Source organism: Sus scrofa, chromosome 1 (genome assembly GCF_000003025.6).
Source record: "Sus scrofa isolate TJ Tabasco breed Duroc chromosome 1, Sscrofa11.1, whole genome shotgun sequence".
In the NCBI taxonomy this organism is placed as follows: domain Eukaryota; kingdom Metazoa; phylum Chordata; class Mammalia; order Artiodactyla; family Suidae; genus Sus; species Sus scrofa.
The window spans coordinates 21,575,471-21,591,899 of NC_010443.5; the positions used below are offsets into that span (position 1 = coordinate 21,575,471).

General features: G+C 38.2%; 1 protein-coding gene across 5 annotated transcripts in view; it reads right to left on the reverse strand.

Moving 5' to 3' along the window:
- The window catches only part of PHACTR2 (phosphatase and actin regulator 2), a 284,512-nt gene that overhangs the window by 136,727 nt on the left and 131,356 nt on the right, over window positions 1–16,429 (reverse strand). Inside the window, exon 1 of one of the 5 annotated variants that reach the window (XM_021087155.1) lies at window positions 1,069–1,491. The exons of 3 other annotated variants lie outside the window; for them this stretch is intronic. In XM_021087155.1, the coding sequence (XP_020942814.1) occupies window positions 1,069–1,114 (46 nt within the window). In that variant the 5' untranslated portion in view covers window positions 1,115–1,491. Of the gene's footprint in view, window positions 1–1,068; window positions 1,540–16,429 lie in introns of those variants that run through there. One more of the 5 variants, XM_021087164.1, reaches the window with a different exon arrangement.

Here is a 16,429-nt window from a genome sequence, read left to right on the forward strand (position 1 = left end):
AAACAAACCCATGTGGGGGGAAGCTGGAATGATAAAATGCTATCTAGAGACATCCTGGAGCTGATTAAAAAAAAAAAAAAAACCTTCATCTGTGCCCTGTCATTTCCTTTCAGCAAGATCCTGTTGATGTTTACACAATTTCAAAAGTGTATCAAATATCTCAAGGAATAACTTAAATGCCCCCCTTTGAGGTTTGTTTGTTTTTTTAATTCTTGATGGGAGAAAAATATCAAAATAGGACCTTTTTAAAATGTACTCCATTATCCAATCACAAGTATTGCCACCAGAAAGTTGTTTATCCCTGCACTGTTGGAGAAATGCCAGACGTACCTTCCTTCCTTTTTTTTTTTTTTTTTTTTTTTTTGTCGAAGAAAATGGAAAAAAGAAACAACACAGGGAATAGGGCAATATATCTCAGAAACATTACACAAGTTTCCATAAAACGAACTCTAGCCCTCAGTAACTGAGTTCATGAAATATGTTTCCCCAAATTTTATAGCTTATGTGAATAACATAAACAAGGCTCATTTGAAAGAATTAAGAATTAAGCATTTTTGGGGGGTTTGTTATTAAGCATTCAGCGTTCTGCCAAGATAAGAGAAGGCAATCAGCACTTCTTTTACTCCGAAAAACAAACCATAAATCAGTTGACATGCTTGAAAGAATTCACCTCTAGTCTGTTCGGAAGTCAAGCGAACAAGTCTGGGATACAGAAAAACCTGTTGGCACCTTAATTTTGTTAAGTTTCGCGTTTTAAAAACAAAGCAATACGCAAACGGCGTTCCTTGTAAATTTCAGACTCCAGTGATTCAGATAAACACGAAAGCGAGGCATCTCAGACAGAAAATGGAGCCTGCGCCTTTAAGGTAAAATCGGCTGGATCCCAAAAGGCATTCCACTTTTCCACGACAAAGAAGTTTGGGGGAGCGCTACCTCTCGGGTTTCTCGGAGGGACTTGGCGGGTTCGGGCAGAGCCCGACTCGCCCAGGAACCCTCGACTGTCCCAGCTGCCCGGAGCAAGCCCAGCGCCCGCGCGGCGGGAGCGCATCGCGTGCGCCCCAGACTCACCGCTGCTGGGCTGCGGGGACAGCGTGGAGACCGAGGTCTGGCCCATGTCTCGGGTCGCAGGGCCAGGTCCGGCGATCACGCGGCTCTTTTGGTCCTTGGATCATGGGTCCGCTCGCAGACAGATTTCCAAGCGTTCATTTCTCGGTCCATGCGGAGCTGCCCGCCGGGTCCCCTCACCTTCTCCCCCTCGCGGGTCTCCCAGCCCGGCCGGCCGTAGCCGGCGCGGCGGATCCTGCCCAGCGGATGCCTGTCATTCCTCTATGCAGATTAGCTGGGGTCAAGGGTCACGGGGGAGGAGAGAAGGGGAGTGGGCGACGGGGGCGGTGGAATGAGGGGGGCGAGGAAGTGGGGAGCCGAGAGGCACGGGCTGGTCTAGCCGCGCTGGCGGGGGCTGTGCGACCTGCAACCAACCCCCCCAGCGTAGGAGAGAGTTCGGGCGACTCCCGTTAAACTTAAAAGGTTCACTGTCAAATGATCCTTTAGGGCTGGAAGAAAAGGAATTAAAGTACTTAGTCACGGTACTTAATTTAAGAAAATTTGTTTCTTTAAAGCTAGTTCCTTCCTCACTTTGTTGTACTGTAGAGCTTAGTCTGCTCTGTGTGCATTTTTCTCATTTAAAAAAATCTCTTCCTTTTAACAAATCGAATTTTTAAAAGCAGTATTGGTGGCCTCATTCAGGGTGAACAATAAATCTGAATGATGGATCTAGGTGTAGGATCAACCAAGTACACCCCTACCACCTAGACTCTGGGATGCTCACCTCTCCTGTATTTCAAAAGATTCACTGTGAGGGCTACGAAGCTGCGTGGTGAGGTCTTAAAATACACAAAAGGTGAAAACCACGGAAACAACACTAATTTATTTTAGAAGCTAATATTCCATAACAAATTAAGTCCTACCGTAATTAAATCTCATTCTCAAACTTCTTAAAAATATGAATGCAAATAAATACTCTTGGTATTTACAATTGATGAGAAGGCTAGATGCCATATGTATCTCCATCTATCAGTCTATCTGTAGATTGATATATGTGGCCTTAGACTGGGTGATGATTACATAAATGTGGTTCACTTTATGAAAATTCCCTGAATTGTGTACCATGATTTCTGCATTTTTCTGAATGTATATATTTCATTTAAAAGTTTTTTTTTAATGCACTATGTCACTTGCCACAGCTTTCACTTTTTTGTTTATCCTAGGCATTCAACTCAACTATTAAAAAGCAATATAGTATATGTATTTTATGAGATAATAAACATACTTGATAGTTTAAGTATGCAAACCTTTTTTTTGAAAGTTTGTATTATTAAGATCACAATGAGTCTTGCTTCCTTTTTTGAAAGACAGTCGCTTGTCTGTTTCATCATTAAATGTTTCATCCTTTATATAAATTGCCCTATTTTTTTCACACCCAAGTAGCCCACCCTCTATGTGGGGAAAACTTTTCCCCTGTAATAGTGTGCTCCATTATCTACTTCCCTTTGCCTAATTCACTCTTGAGAAACCCTGATTTTTTTTTTAAATTGAAATTGAGGATTCACCAAGATGTGAGTTCTAATTAGGACAATGAAATTAATCCTAACTAAATTTCCTTATTAAGTAAAAAACTGTTGTGTTTTGCGAACACATTCCACCTGGGAGGCTCAGCAGTGAGATAAACAATTATAACAGCTCTTCAATTTCTTCCTGAAATTGCCTTAAAACAACAACCACAAAAACCAGGTTAAATGTTCCCTCAACTTAAATTGGATAGAGTCTAACTGTTGAGGAAGATCATTGAATAGAGAAAATACACAGTCAACTCTGCACATTAAAGTATGTAAATATAATGATTTTTTTTTTAAATGACAGAAGCTAAACTGTGAGGTACAATGTTATTTTTGCTATCATTATTTCTTTTTCTTGAGAATCAATAATGCATTTCTTTTTATTTCTTCTGCAAATTCATATTTTAAACATCAAAGAGGAACTCTATTGCTATAGCCTTTCAGGATTTGCTAAATCCATGTATATTTACCTTACTCAAAACCTTTCATGATTTGCTAGTTAATATAATCTTAACCTCATCTGGGATTCTTATAATCCCCGGATCAGGTTACAGACTTTCCTCTGAAATTTTTCCAGTTCCATTACATTATCCTTGAAGCATGTCAGCCAAAACTGCAGGAAGTGTGCATTAAGCTTTCTTTATAAGGGTGGGACAGTTTATTCTATTTTGTTTCCAGTGCTTCTGATGGGGGTTGGTGTTTTAACAGCCTTTTTTATCACAGCTAACAAATTATATTAATGAACATAGAAAAAGTCTACAGAAATCCCTAAATTCCATTTATGGGTCATGACCTAAAGGTAAGAGTTTATCTTCTAACAAGAGTATGTTAAGATAATTTCCCTCCAGATTGCCTTGTTCTTGCCTCATTACAGCTCATCTGCTATTATTCAGCCACCTCAGTTTTACTCAGAGCTCTGGCTGTTAATCCCTTGAGTTTACAGTTTAACTGCGGCAATGTTTAATGGCATCTGAAAAAAATGGACATTTCTCAGCATGTTACCTCTTTCCAGGGAATTTATAAAAATGCTTAAAAAAGATTAGCGCCAGCATCTAACTCTGAGGAAATGATCTATTTATAACTCTTCAGCATTCATCCCATTGGCCTTGGTCTTTGGTCTATATTTCTAAGCCAGTCTCTTAGCCAGTGATCTCATGGTAAATGCTCAACAACCAGTTAGGTCTGGGGGTCGAGGAAAAGACTGATATGATTCGGTTTGCTCGTTTTTATGGTGTAACTACTCCTATAATGACCAACTCAACAGATGGTCAACTGGTTTGCAAAATGTATGTCAACTGGCTTGCAGAATTTCTGGAAATTAACAACTGGCCTGTATGAGTTTCTTTCAATATAAGGAAGCTCATCTTTCATCTTTTATAATATGCTGTCATCAAATCATTACCATGACTGATTGTGAGGAGTAGTTTATGTTAAACCTTCCAAAAAATATAGACTGACAGTATCTACGGAGTTTTTCCACTAAACAGTTCAAATATTTTTCAACTCCTGCAAGACTTTCTGTGATTTACTCCTTTTCTTCCAGAAAGAAATTGAGTGGATTCGTTAGATAGAATTTCCCCTCCCTAAAACTGGTTTGCCTCTCAACAGAGGAGGTACTTACTGAGGTGTTCAAGCATTCTACCCAATGACACAGATTTTACTGTCTTGTCTGATGTAGGAGTTATTAAGTTCATCCTTCGGGGTACCCAAAGTGACACTTGAACTTGTCATGGATGGGAATCACTGGATCCATGAGATAAAAGTTGAAAGCAGACATAAACCTAAACTTTAGCAATCTGTTTGTGGAAAAGTCCTCTCCTCCTATATTGAAGTCCAATTTGGTGGCTAGAGAGATGATTTACAATTAGTACAGTCATTACTACTACCAAATTTTAGGTTACTACCAAAACTTAGGTCATTGGTGGGCTTGTCTAGTGGCCAGATCTAAGCCTGGAGAAGGAGGAAGAGTGAGATCTTCCTCCCTTAAAGCACAGATGCCATGAATACCCATCCTGGGTGTCTGCTTTTCCAGATGCTGTCAGTTCTGCTAGGACCTGATTTTGATACACCAGCAGTTGGGGCAGGGGGAGGGGGAGAAGAGTTGGGGGAGTCCCAGAAGATGAGATGGTTGGTCAGTGGTGGCCCAGAAAGCAAGAGTGGCTGGTGATGGCCATGTTCAAGTAGATGAAGATTCTCTTAACTGGCGCCCTTAGTCCTGGGCTTGGCCATGATGATCTAGTGAATTACCGACATTTACCTGCAAAATGGGCATTAGAGTCATAGAAAACGTTTTCCTAGGGGAAAGGAAATGACACTTAGTAATTAAAATATAATAATTTTCTAAATAGGATTTTTTAAAAATGTATCTGTTTCCTGGACACGATGGTCAGAAGCAACAACAGAAATTCAGGGAACATCTAAAGGTATCAATTTAGTCATTTATCTTCTTCCTACCTATGATTATCAGATTTATTAAAAAGCAGAAAACTGTCTTTTCTCCCTTTCTCTGAGGGAGGTGCTAGAGGGCAATTTTTAAAATTAGAAGGCTGTTTTAACACAAGAGGTTCTAATAATCAGGTAAAAGAATATAAAATTCAGAAACTAAAAATTGGTGTGCAAAAATTTTTAAGGTAGTTTTTTTAGTAGAATATCTGCCAGTGTTTAAAATCTAGGCATTACTTCAAAACGTGGCTATATTTTGTGAAAGTCCACTTACACAGAAAACATAACTACTAAAAAGCAAGCAGAAGCTTATAATTGCAGTTGCAATTATGTATATGTGACCAGTGTTTACTTTTTAAAATGTTACTTTATAGCAATTACCACTAAATGCTTCCCAGGCCTTTTATTTTGACGATTCTGAGAGATTTTAGTTTTAACATGATAACATAAATAGACAAAGGAGAGCTTTGGTAAAGAGAAGACATTCTAGTTATATTCAGCATCAGTGGAGGGAAAAACCACATTCCACAAGTATTAGAACAGGAAACAAACCTGTAAGACAGGCTTTTCTTTCCTATTGTTCTCATATTTTTATATGATTTATTTCCTGAGTTTTTCTTCTACTGCTTGCTCAAGCTAAAAGGATTAGCAAAATAGCCCACCCCACTTTTGCCCGGAGTCTCTGCAAAGGGCGTGGTGTTTCACACGTGTGCTTACTTAGTGATTGAGCTGGATGGCTGGAAGATTTATTCTGGAAAAGAAAGACCTCAAGGGGTGGTGCTGGAATTTCCTTTTCCAGAAAACTTTCCCCCACCCCAGGAGAAAAAGTGTGTAACTTGTTGCACTTTGTTTTATAAGAAAAACAAATCACTCATCCATAGTGTTTAAAACTCCGACCACTGCCATAAAATTAATCGTCTTTAATTTACGACCCCAAATCTAAAGAGAAAATTCCTTAAAGACATGTGTAATCATTACTGCCCTATTTACAGAAAGTAATTGCTTAAAATAAGGTCCAAATCATTGCTTTATAAGCCATCACACCCATCCCTAGTACCTAAAAAAATGTCTAGGCATATAGAAGGCACTTAATATATGTGTGATAAAGAGAAGAATAAGCATGTACATGAATTCCTTCATCACAGCAATGTGAAGTGTGGAAGAAAAAAAAGTCCACCTAGGAACAGATGGATGATTTTGATGTTAGTATGAGGATTCCATAGCAAGATAATATCAATTTCTGTCAGTGGCTGTACATTTCCTCTTATATGCCATTCTGTTAATAACCCTCTCATCACTTAGCTAGAATTAACTGAGGATCTCCCAGGGGCCCAGTACCTCTGGTGCATGGGACGTGAGGAGAAGTGGTACAGACGGACCCTGGAGCAGTTCATTGTATATATATATGGTGGAGAATGGGTATTGAGGCTTACAAGTAAATGACTTTAACCGTGAGTATAGCAATAGAGGTTTGTTCCACCAAGAGTGAAGGATGAACAATGGGCTGCTACAGGGAAGGCTCTCAACTTTATTAATTTATAAATTCACATCTTTCCAATACAGAGTCAGCAACTCATTTGGAAGGTGACTCAAGATTGTGAAATACTTCCTAAATGAAAGATTAAATTCTATTGTATGCAGTTAATATTAACTGTATTTGTTTATTTACTGCTTACAGCTTTTGTAGGAATGATTTACAAATCCTAAATTTTGCCCATTTAAATAAACAATTCAGTGAGTTGTAGTAAATATGTTGTCAACTGCTACCACAATCAGGCTTTAGAAAACTTTGAGAACCATAAAGAGTTCCATCAGGGCTGCAGTTAATTCCAGTCCCATCCACCAGCACAAAGTAACTATTGACCTGCTTTCCATCTCCATAATTTAGACTCTTCTATAATTTCATATGAGTGGGGAGTTTCCATCGTGACTCAGCGGTAATGAACCCAACTAGGATCCATGAGGTTGTGGGTTCAATCCCTGGCCCTGGCCTCACTCAGTGGGTTAAGGATCCGGCATTGCCCTAAACTGTAGTGTAGATTGCAGCCATGGCTCAGAGGATCCCGCATTGATTTGGCTGTGGTGTAGGCTGGCAGCTACAACTCTGATTCGACCCCTAGCCTGGAAGCTTCCATATGCCATGAGTGCAGCCACATAAAGCAAAAAAAATTTTTGTCATATAAATGGATAACAGCATATGTAGTTTTAAATATTTGGCTTTTTTTAGATAACATTTTTGATATTCATTCATGTTGTATGAATTGGTAGTGTATGGTCATACCAAAGTTTGTTTATCTGTATACCAGTTAATGCGCACTTGGCTTGTAACAATATTTCATTGTATTTCCATTCAGTGAAAATACATAGAATCTATATTTTATATATATTATAATATATAACTTACGATTATATACGTGTGTACATATTTGCACATATACATATGATAGTTCTGTATAAATAAGAATTCATTTATTGGTTTATCAGTCATCTAACAATTTGTATTTATTATGCATCTCCTTTGTACCAGGCTCTGTTCTAGGTAATTGAGATAATTAAACAAAAAGTAAAAATACCTGCACTCAGAGAACTTACATCTTAACGAAAGGACAGAAAATAAGCAATGAACCTAATAAATCAGTAAATTTTATAGCAATTTAGAAGGTGAAAAATGCTTTGAAATACTAGGGGCAAGAGATGGGTTATAAGGGATGGATGGAGGGTAAGAGAGATGGATTAGCATGTGATGCTTATGGTAATCCTCACTGAAGAGGTATTACCTGAGCATAGACTCAGAGAACACGATGGAGTTAGCCATGAAGTTGTCTGGAGGAAGGGCATCCCAAGCAGAAAGGCCAGGTAATGTAAGGACAAGAGCAGGCTGTATGTTTGAGCAACATTAAGGGGCCAGTGTGGTTGGAGGACAGTAAGGGAGGGGAAGATGAGAAGGGGATTATAAACCATGTAGGATGTTGCAGTTGACCATAAAGACTTTGGCTTTACTGTAAGGGAGATGGGGAAGCAATGCCAGGTTTGAGCAAAGGAATGACATGATCTGCCCTATATTTTAAGATTACTATGGCTTCTGAGTAGAGGGAAGAGACAAGGTTGGAAGCAGAAATATACACCAGGCAAGAAATGATAGGGATACTATTCAGCCATAAAAAAGGACAAAATAATGCCATTTGCAGCAACATGGATGCTACTAGAGGCTCTCATACTAGGTGAAGTAAGTTAGAAAGAGAAGGACAAATACCAGATGATATCATTTACATGTGAAGTCTAAAATATGGCACAAATGACCTATCTACAAAACAGAAACAGATCATGGACATGGAAGGCAGATTTGTGTTTGTCAGGGGGATGGAGGCGCCAATAGGGAGTTTGGGGTTGGTAGATACAGACTGTTACATGTAGGAGGGATGAGGGAATGGGGCCCTGCTTATAGGACAGGGAACTGTATCCAGTCTCTTGGGTAAGAACCTGATGGAAAGTGAAAAAAAAAAGGGGGGGGTGGTGGTGTATGGGTGGCTGGGTTACTTTGCTGTACAGTGGAAATTGACGGAACATTGTACATCAACTATCCTTTAATAAAAAAATTTTAAAAAATGATAGGGCCTTAGACCAAGCTGGCAGTGATGGGGATGGTGAAATGTACGTGGATTCTAGATGCACTTTTAGGGTAATGTTTAGCTTAATTTCTTCAAGGATTGAACGTGGAGTATGGGAGAAAAGAGATGAAGCAAGGATGACTTCAAAATTTTATCTAAGCAGTCAGAAGGACTGAGTTGCCATTAATTAAATCTGAGACAACAGGGTGAAGTGGATTGAGGGTAGAAAATTAGAAGTTCAATTTTGAAATGTTCAATTAGACATCCAAGTGTGGAATGAAAACAATCCAAGGTGTCACTAAGGGGAAAAAAAAATCAATCTATGCCTAGATGCATCCTGGGGAAATTGAGTATCAAGATTAAAGAGAAGATGTTAAAATAGGCCAAAAAGACAGATGCCACATCAAAGAATCACCATAAATCTAAGAAGACAATAGAATTATATTAGTGTTATGGGGAAATAACTTAGAATTCCATGCCCAGATAAACAATCATTCACTAAATCAAATACAATCTACTCACTGAAAGTGGTTAACCACTAAAGGAACTTCTACTGAATATCCCCCAGTAGGAAAGAAAAAGAGCCCAGATTAAGGGTGGGATGCAAGAAACAACAAGTACAGAAATTGATAGAATTATGGTGAATTTAATACACTATTGCCTACACAAAATGATAATCAAAAAGATAACCCACAGAATGGAAGAAAATATTTCTAAACGATGCAACTAACAAGGGATTAATCTCCAAAATAAACAAATAGCACATGCAGCTCAATATCAAAAAAAAACATATGACCCAAACAAAGAAAATGAGCAGAAGATCTAAATATGCATTTCTCTGGAGAAGACATACATATGGCCAAAAAGCGCAAGAAAAGATGCTCAACATCTCTAACAAAGAAATGCAAATCAAAGCTACAGTGAGGTATCAATACCAATCAGAATGGCTATCATCAAAAGTCTACAAACAATAAATGCTGGAGAGGGTGTGGAGAAAAGGGAACCTTCCTACACTGTTGGTGGGAATGTAAATTGGTACAACCACTATGGAGAACAGTATGGAGGTTTCTTAAAAAAAAACTAAAAATAGAACTATCATATGATGCAGCAATCCTATATCTTAGCATATATCTGGAAAAATAACATAATTTGAAAAGATACATGCACCTCAACGTTCAAAGCAGCACTATTCACAATAGCCAGGACATGGAAGCAACGTAAATGTCCATGGACAGAGAAATGGATAAAGATGTGGTACATATATACAATGGAATATTACTTAGCTATAAAAAGAACAAAATAATGTCATTTGCAGCAACATGGATGGACCTAGAGATTATCATACTAAATGAAGTCAGACAAAGACAAATATGAGTTATATGTGGAATCTAAAATATGATACAAATGTAAGTTTCCTCATGGCATATAGGATTAAGGATCCAGTGGTGCTGCAGCTATGGTTCAAGCTGCAACTCTGGCATGGGTTCAGTCCCTGGCCTTTACATGTCATGGGTGGGCCAGAAAACATATGATACACATAAACTTGTTTACAGAACAGAAACAGACTCGTAGCCTTCAAAACCGAACTGATGATGGGTGTTTCCATTGTGGCTCAGTTGGTTAAGAACCCAACTAGTCCCTTTGAAGATGGGGATTTGATCCTTGGCCTCACTCAGTGGCTTAAGGATCTGGCATTGCTTCGAGCTGTGGCATACGTCAAAGATGTGGCTCCGATCTGGCGTTGGAGTGGCTGTGGCGTGGGCCAGCAGCTGCAGCTCCAATTGGACCCCTAGCCTGGGAACTTCCATATGCCGCAGATGTGGCGGTAAACAAACAAGCAGAAACAGACAAACAAATAACCAAAGACCAAAAGCAAACTTATGGTTAACAAAGGGGAAAGGTGATGGGAGGGAAGTGATAAATTAGGAAGTTGGGATGAACATATACACACTACTATATACAAAACAGATAATCAAGAAGGACCTACTGTGTAGCACAAGGAACTCGACTCAATATTCTATAATAACCTATATGGGAAAAGAATCTGAAAAAGAGTGCATATATGTATATGTAGAACTGAATCACTTTGTTGTACATCTGAAACTAACACAACATTGTAAATCAACTATGCTTCAATATAAAATAAAGATTAAATTTTAAAAATGGAGATGTAGTCAATGAATTTTTTGACATATTGTTAGGGTCCTGATTTTGATCAGGAGGACAGATAAACTAAATACTTTATGAGTTTGTTAGAAAAATGTAATAAGCTTCTGAATCAGTAAATAAAAGAAGGGATTTTTTAAAAAGTTGTGTTTTTTTGTTTTTTTACTTTTCCCAACCCTTTGGTTGGTTTTATTTATTCTCATTTTCAGTCCTGTCGGAGCCCCACTGCCCAGGTCAAAGAAGAAATACCTCATAGGGGCTGGAAGGGGAGTGTCCCTCAAAAAAAAGTTTTGCTAATCCAAATAATGAGAAAAATTTAAAAAGAGCAAGCTAAAAAAAAGAGGACACAGGAGTTCTCTGGTGGCCTAGTGGTTAGGAATTTGGGGTTGTCTCTGCTGTGGCACAGGCCGATCCCTAGCCCAGGAAATTACTCATGCTGTGGAGGTGGCCAAAAAAAGAAAAAAGAAAGAAAAGAGGACACAAATTAAGATAGTCAAATCCAAAACAATAACTGCAATATTGCAAAAGGAATATTCATATCTAATGACAGAGAGTAAAAGTTTGGAGGGAGCAGAAATACAATGCATCTCTCTGTCTGCCAATTTTAGGAGATATATCCCAAACAGCCAACATTGAAAATAAAAGCATGAAAAATACACACTTAAGCAAATACTTAGCAAGGGAAAGTTAGTATATCAGTATTAATAATAGATGAATTACAATTGAAGTCAAAATAATAAATAGCAGAGAGGGAGTGATTTTATGACGTGAAAAGGAGTGACCTAACAAGAAAACAGATGTACAAATTATCAGCTAGTATGCCCCTACCATCAGAATCTTGAAGTACAAAAAGCAGAAACTAACAGAATTAGGATAGACAAATCCACAATAATATGGAGAGATTTTAACACACCATCAAAAAGTAATAAGATCAAGCAAAAAAAAAAAATGTTTTAAGGTTATGAATTTGAACAGTCCAGTTGATAAGCTTGGTATTATAGATATTATGTACAGACCATTACTTGAGAAATAGAAACTATATGTTCAGTAAATACTGGATCTCAATAAATTTGAAAGAATTCGTATTATACAATCCACAGTCTCTGGCCATAATATAATGAAATGTGTTGATTTATCAATCAAGAAGACAAACAGTTAAAAAACAGAAGCAAAAACCCCTCCCACAAAAATAAGGGCACAAGTGAAATAAGAACTAAAAGATTTTTAGTTTTTTAGTTTAGGTTTTAGTCAAAGCAAAACAAGAGATTTGCTTCAATATATTCAGAAACTTCGGTCACCCATGTGAAAAGCAGGGCTTGACTGCTCTGCATTTTTTGAATAGAAAAAAGTACCTGGAATGCAGGTGAAGACAATTCAAGATACAAAACAGAACTATCTGGTAGTTATAAGAACTGAAACATCACTAGGAGAAAGGTGAACTTAAAACTTACTACTTGGTATCCCAGGAAAAATACAGATGCATATTTAGCGTTAGTTAAACCACTTCCATTATTAAATAGCTCAGCATTCTATAACTAAAAACAGATGAAGAACTCCAACCTACTGCTTATTTTTGTTTCCTTTAGGGTAAATATCTCTCTGTAATTGTTTTTAGTTGTAGTACAATGGTCTCTTTAAAACTCCAAAGGACATGTTAAGGGAGTCACAAACAAAATAAGTCGTTTCTCATACTTAACAGGCTTAACTTCAACTGTTCTTTTATGCTTCTGGTATTTTAAGACAGAAAAAAAAAAAAGAAGCTATAAGGTTGTTTTTTAAAAAAACATATTTAGTTTTATTAGAACTTAAATCTAAACTTAAGATGCCTCCAAGTAAAACAACCCCCTAGGGAAAGTTGTACATACTGAAGAGGCTTTGGACTATCAAATGGATTTCAGTAACTGCAAATCACTTCTCAATTAAGGAAAGTTGACACATTCTCCAAACAGGTGATAAAGATAGGAGCCGAGAAGAGGGGGTGGGGATGAGGCAACTTGCAGGTGTTCAGACTTAATCTTTCATCACAACAAGATTTATTCAGGGAGAAATCATATAATCACACAATTAAGAAGTAGGCATACAAAATGGGCTTGGAATATTGCCACTTTAAATCTATACACCACTCTCCAAAGCAATGAGGCTCTTTCATGGAAGAGTTTTCATTCCCAACTTCCCTAAGCAGAGGGCTTTCAATTATGAGATGCACAGGGAAATGTTTACAAGGGAGAAAGAGGCCCAATATCCAATAAAAAGCCATCTTCAGATGAAAGATTTAGTGTTATACTTTAAAAGAACATTGTTGTTCTCCCTCTCTCTTTAGCAGGAGAAAATGCTGTGGATTTCGCTTTGCTATAAATATTCCAAAACTCACATAAAGCTCAAAAGATTTCACTGTTTCTGCAGATTACTTTATTTCTTCTTTATAGGTGCATATACTGTACTGTTCGGTGAATCAGTAACATATTCAGTGATGTATTTCTGTGAACCAATGCTGAAGACACTATTCAGCTACATTTATTAACAAAATAGCATTAATATACAGGTCTCACTTGAGCCCGTGATTTTAGGGTCTGAAGTTTTGCTTTGCTTCCATGTTAAATGTTACCCTGTTTCATCTAGGGCAATAAAACTTTCATTTTATGCAAAAGCATTATGAGTATTCAGTCATATTCCATTATTTATGTCAATATAGAAATATCTAGTGCTTTATTCTGAAAACTGCTATTACCATTTGACGAGTGAGACTTTCTCTGTAGCTTGCCAAAACTGCAGTTACTAAAAATTAATGACTTTTCTTCCCATCATCTATGTACATTTTCCTAAAGGCTTGCTTCTCAAACCTCCATTCATCTCCCTCTTTTATTGCTAACTAGAGGACTCATCTTCCTTCAGGTTTTATTTTCCATTTCTACTTGATTGATTCTTAATATCTGGCCTCCGATTCTCCATTATTTTACGTCTAAGGGACATGCTGGCTGAGATGTCAAATCCTCTGGGACCTTAACCTGTAAATTTCCATAGCAGCCTTCCCATGGAATTTACCCTAAGGCTGTCTCCTCCATTGGACTCAAGGTCATTTGGAGGCCATGCCTAGTTCACCATGATAGCACCAGCACAGAGCTAGCACACAGTGGATGCTCAGTAGGTATGTACTTTATATTTAAATGAATGAATGAATATGATCTCTATCAAGGCACCATTTAGATCTGTGGCTACCCGGGGAAATAAGAAAAGGAAATTGAAGACTCACAAAAGTATTGGGCTTACTTTCAGGCCCAGCAAAGCAATAGTGTCAATAAGAATACAACTTACAAATGATTACTTGGGGTTTTTGATTCAGTAATTGAGAAAACATAGAATCTAAATATTTCCATAATTATATTAATATGCATCTACTAAATATTGACATTATGTTTTCAACATCCCCAGTTAAAGCTGTGTTCAATTTCTCTTCTGAGATTACTAGCCTATGCCTTATTAAAAATTGATTTGGTTGGAATAGAGCAATGCTAAAAATAAGCAGGAATGTTCCTTAACTCACAACTCGTTGTATATAGATTAATGAAGGGGATGGAGGGGTCTAGCTTACCTTGCTTTTGCAAAAAGAAAACATTTGACTAACTGAGGTAATGCAAGAAATGTTTCTTAACATCGGGGGTGCAGTGCAAAGGCTGAGGTGGCCTTCTGATAGTCACACCATCATGTAAGGAATTTTCCTTGAGGGTGGACGGGATCTGTGACTTTCTTCTAACCAAAGGACTATGGTGAGGATATATGTGACGTGTGTGTGTGTGTGTGTGTGTGTGTGTATGATTATGTTTTATAGGACAGTCACATCTGTCTTGCTAGGAGATACTCCCCTTCTTCCTGGCTTTAAGAAGCACTGTGAGCTGCCACATGGAGAGGGCCATGAGGCAAGGAACAGAGGGCAATTTTTGGCTCATGGCCAGCAAGAAACTGAGGCCCTCAGTCTGGCCTTTTGCAAGGAATGGAACGCCACTCGCAGCCACATGACCTTGGAAATGTGCCCTGCCCCAGTCAAGCCTCAGTGAGACCATGGCCCTTGCTGACACATTGACTACAGCTTTATGAGATCCTGAGACTTTAAGCAGAGGAACCCACTAAGCTGTCCCCAAACTCCTGACAAGCAACAACCAAGATATAGGTTTTTGTAAGCTGCTATGTTTGTGGTAATATTGCTATGCAGCAATAGATGACTAATACAGGTGGGGATTTAGATGACTTGAAAGGAAGATCTATTCAGTCTGAATGGAGGACTAGAGGAAGTAGGATGGAGAAGTTGAATTTGCTCTGAGGAAGAGGTATAGCCTAGAATACGAAGAAAAGGCCGTAATAGCAGAGGAAGAAAACTGCTGGTTAAGCTAACACTTTCCCCTCTGATGTGTTCAGAGAGGGCCAGAGCCAGAAAAATAAGACTATAGATAATAGCCGAGGAGAAACATGGTATATCAAAATAGGTGGCATTTATGAACATGTATCTCAGGCATGCATTGAAATTTTTTTTAGGGCCTCACCTGTGTCATATGGAATTTCCCAGGCTAGGGATCAAATCAGAGCTGCAGTTGCCAGCCTACACCACAGCCACGGCAATGTCAGATTTGAGCTGCATCTGACAGCTTGCAGTAATGCTGGATCCTTAACCCACTGAGTGAGGCCAGGGGTTGAACCTGCATCCTCATGGACACTAGCCACTAGTCAGGTGCTTAACCCACTGAGCCACAACAGGAACTCCTGAAACTGTATCTTATTTTATTCAAAAACATATTGGTAGAGCCAAATAGTCCACCCCCACCCAACATATCTGAATTGCAGAAGAAATTCTTAGAAGTCACTTAAATCATCTAGAACCCAAAGAGTGAGTCCAAGTTCCAATGACTCTGACCTGTGCTCCATTCTCAATCCTTCAACAATTATCTGGACCCATATCTGCAACTCTGAGAAACCTAGTTGTGGATGCTTCTTTTGTAGCATAATGCTCAGTAGTGTAACAATATACTATAGCGTAGGTAAGTACATTCTAGCATTCTGTCTTTGTAGTTACCAACCCAAATAGAAAATATGGACTGAAAGCCCAAGGAGAGTAAAACTGTGCATATTATCTATCTGCCTGCCTGTCTATCTATCTGTCCATTTATCTATCTATCTCCCTCTATTGTAAGCTCCAAGAGGAAAAAAGATTTTTTTGTTGTTTGATACCTTATCTCCTTGCAAGTTAGTGGTGATCATTAAATACTTGTGAATGAATGAAGCAGCTCCATCTTTCCTATCCGTTCCTCATTCATAAAAAGGAGGTGATCATTGTTGTACCTCCCTGAATCAAGTGTAAGGATTAACCGATATAACACAGGTGATAGAACACAGTTGCGTGTAGTACCTGATCAGTGAATCTTATCTACTATCAAAGCTTAACATCTAAATATACTTTATTGAAGGAACTCAGATGTCAGAATTCATTTTCTAATACAGGAGAACTTACCACTAAGGAGGTTCAACCACAGGTTAAGTTTTAAGTTGCCATTACATTGAACCCGAACTTCAAAATTTTAAAGTAATTTTGAAATAAATATAGATATGGCA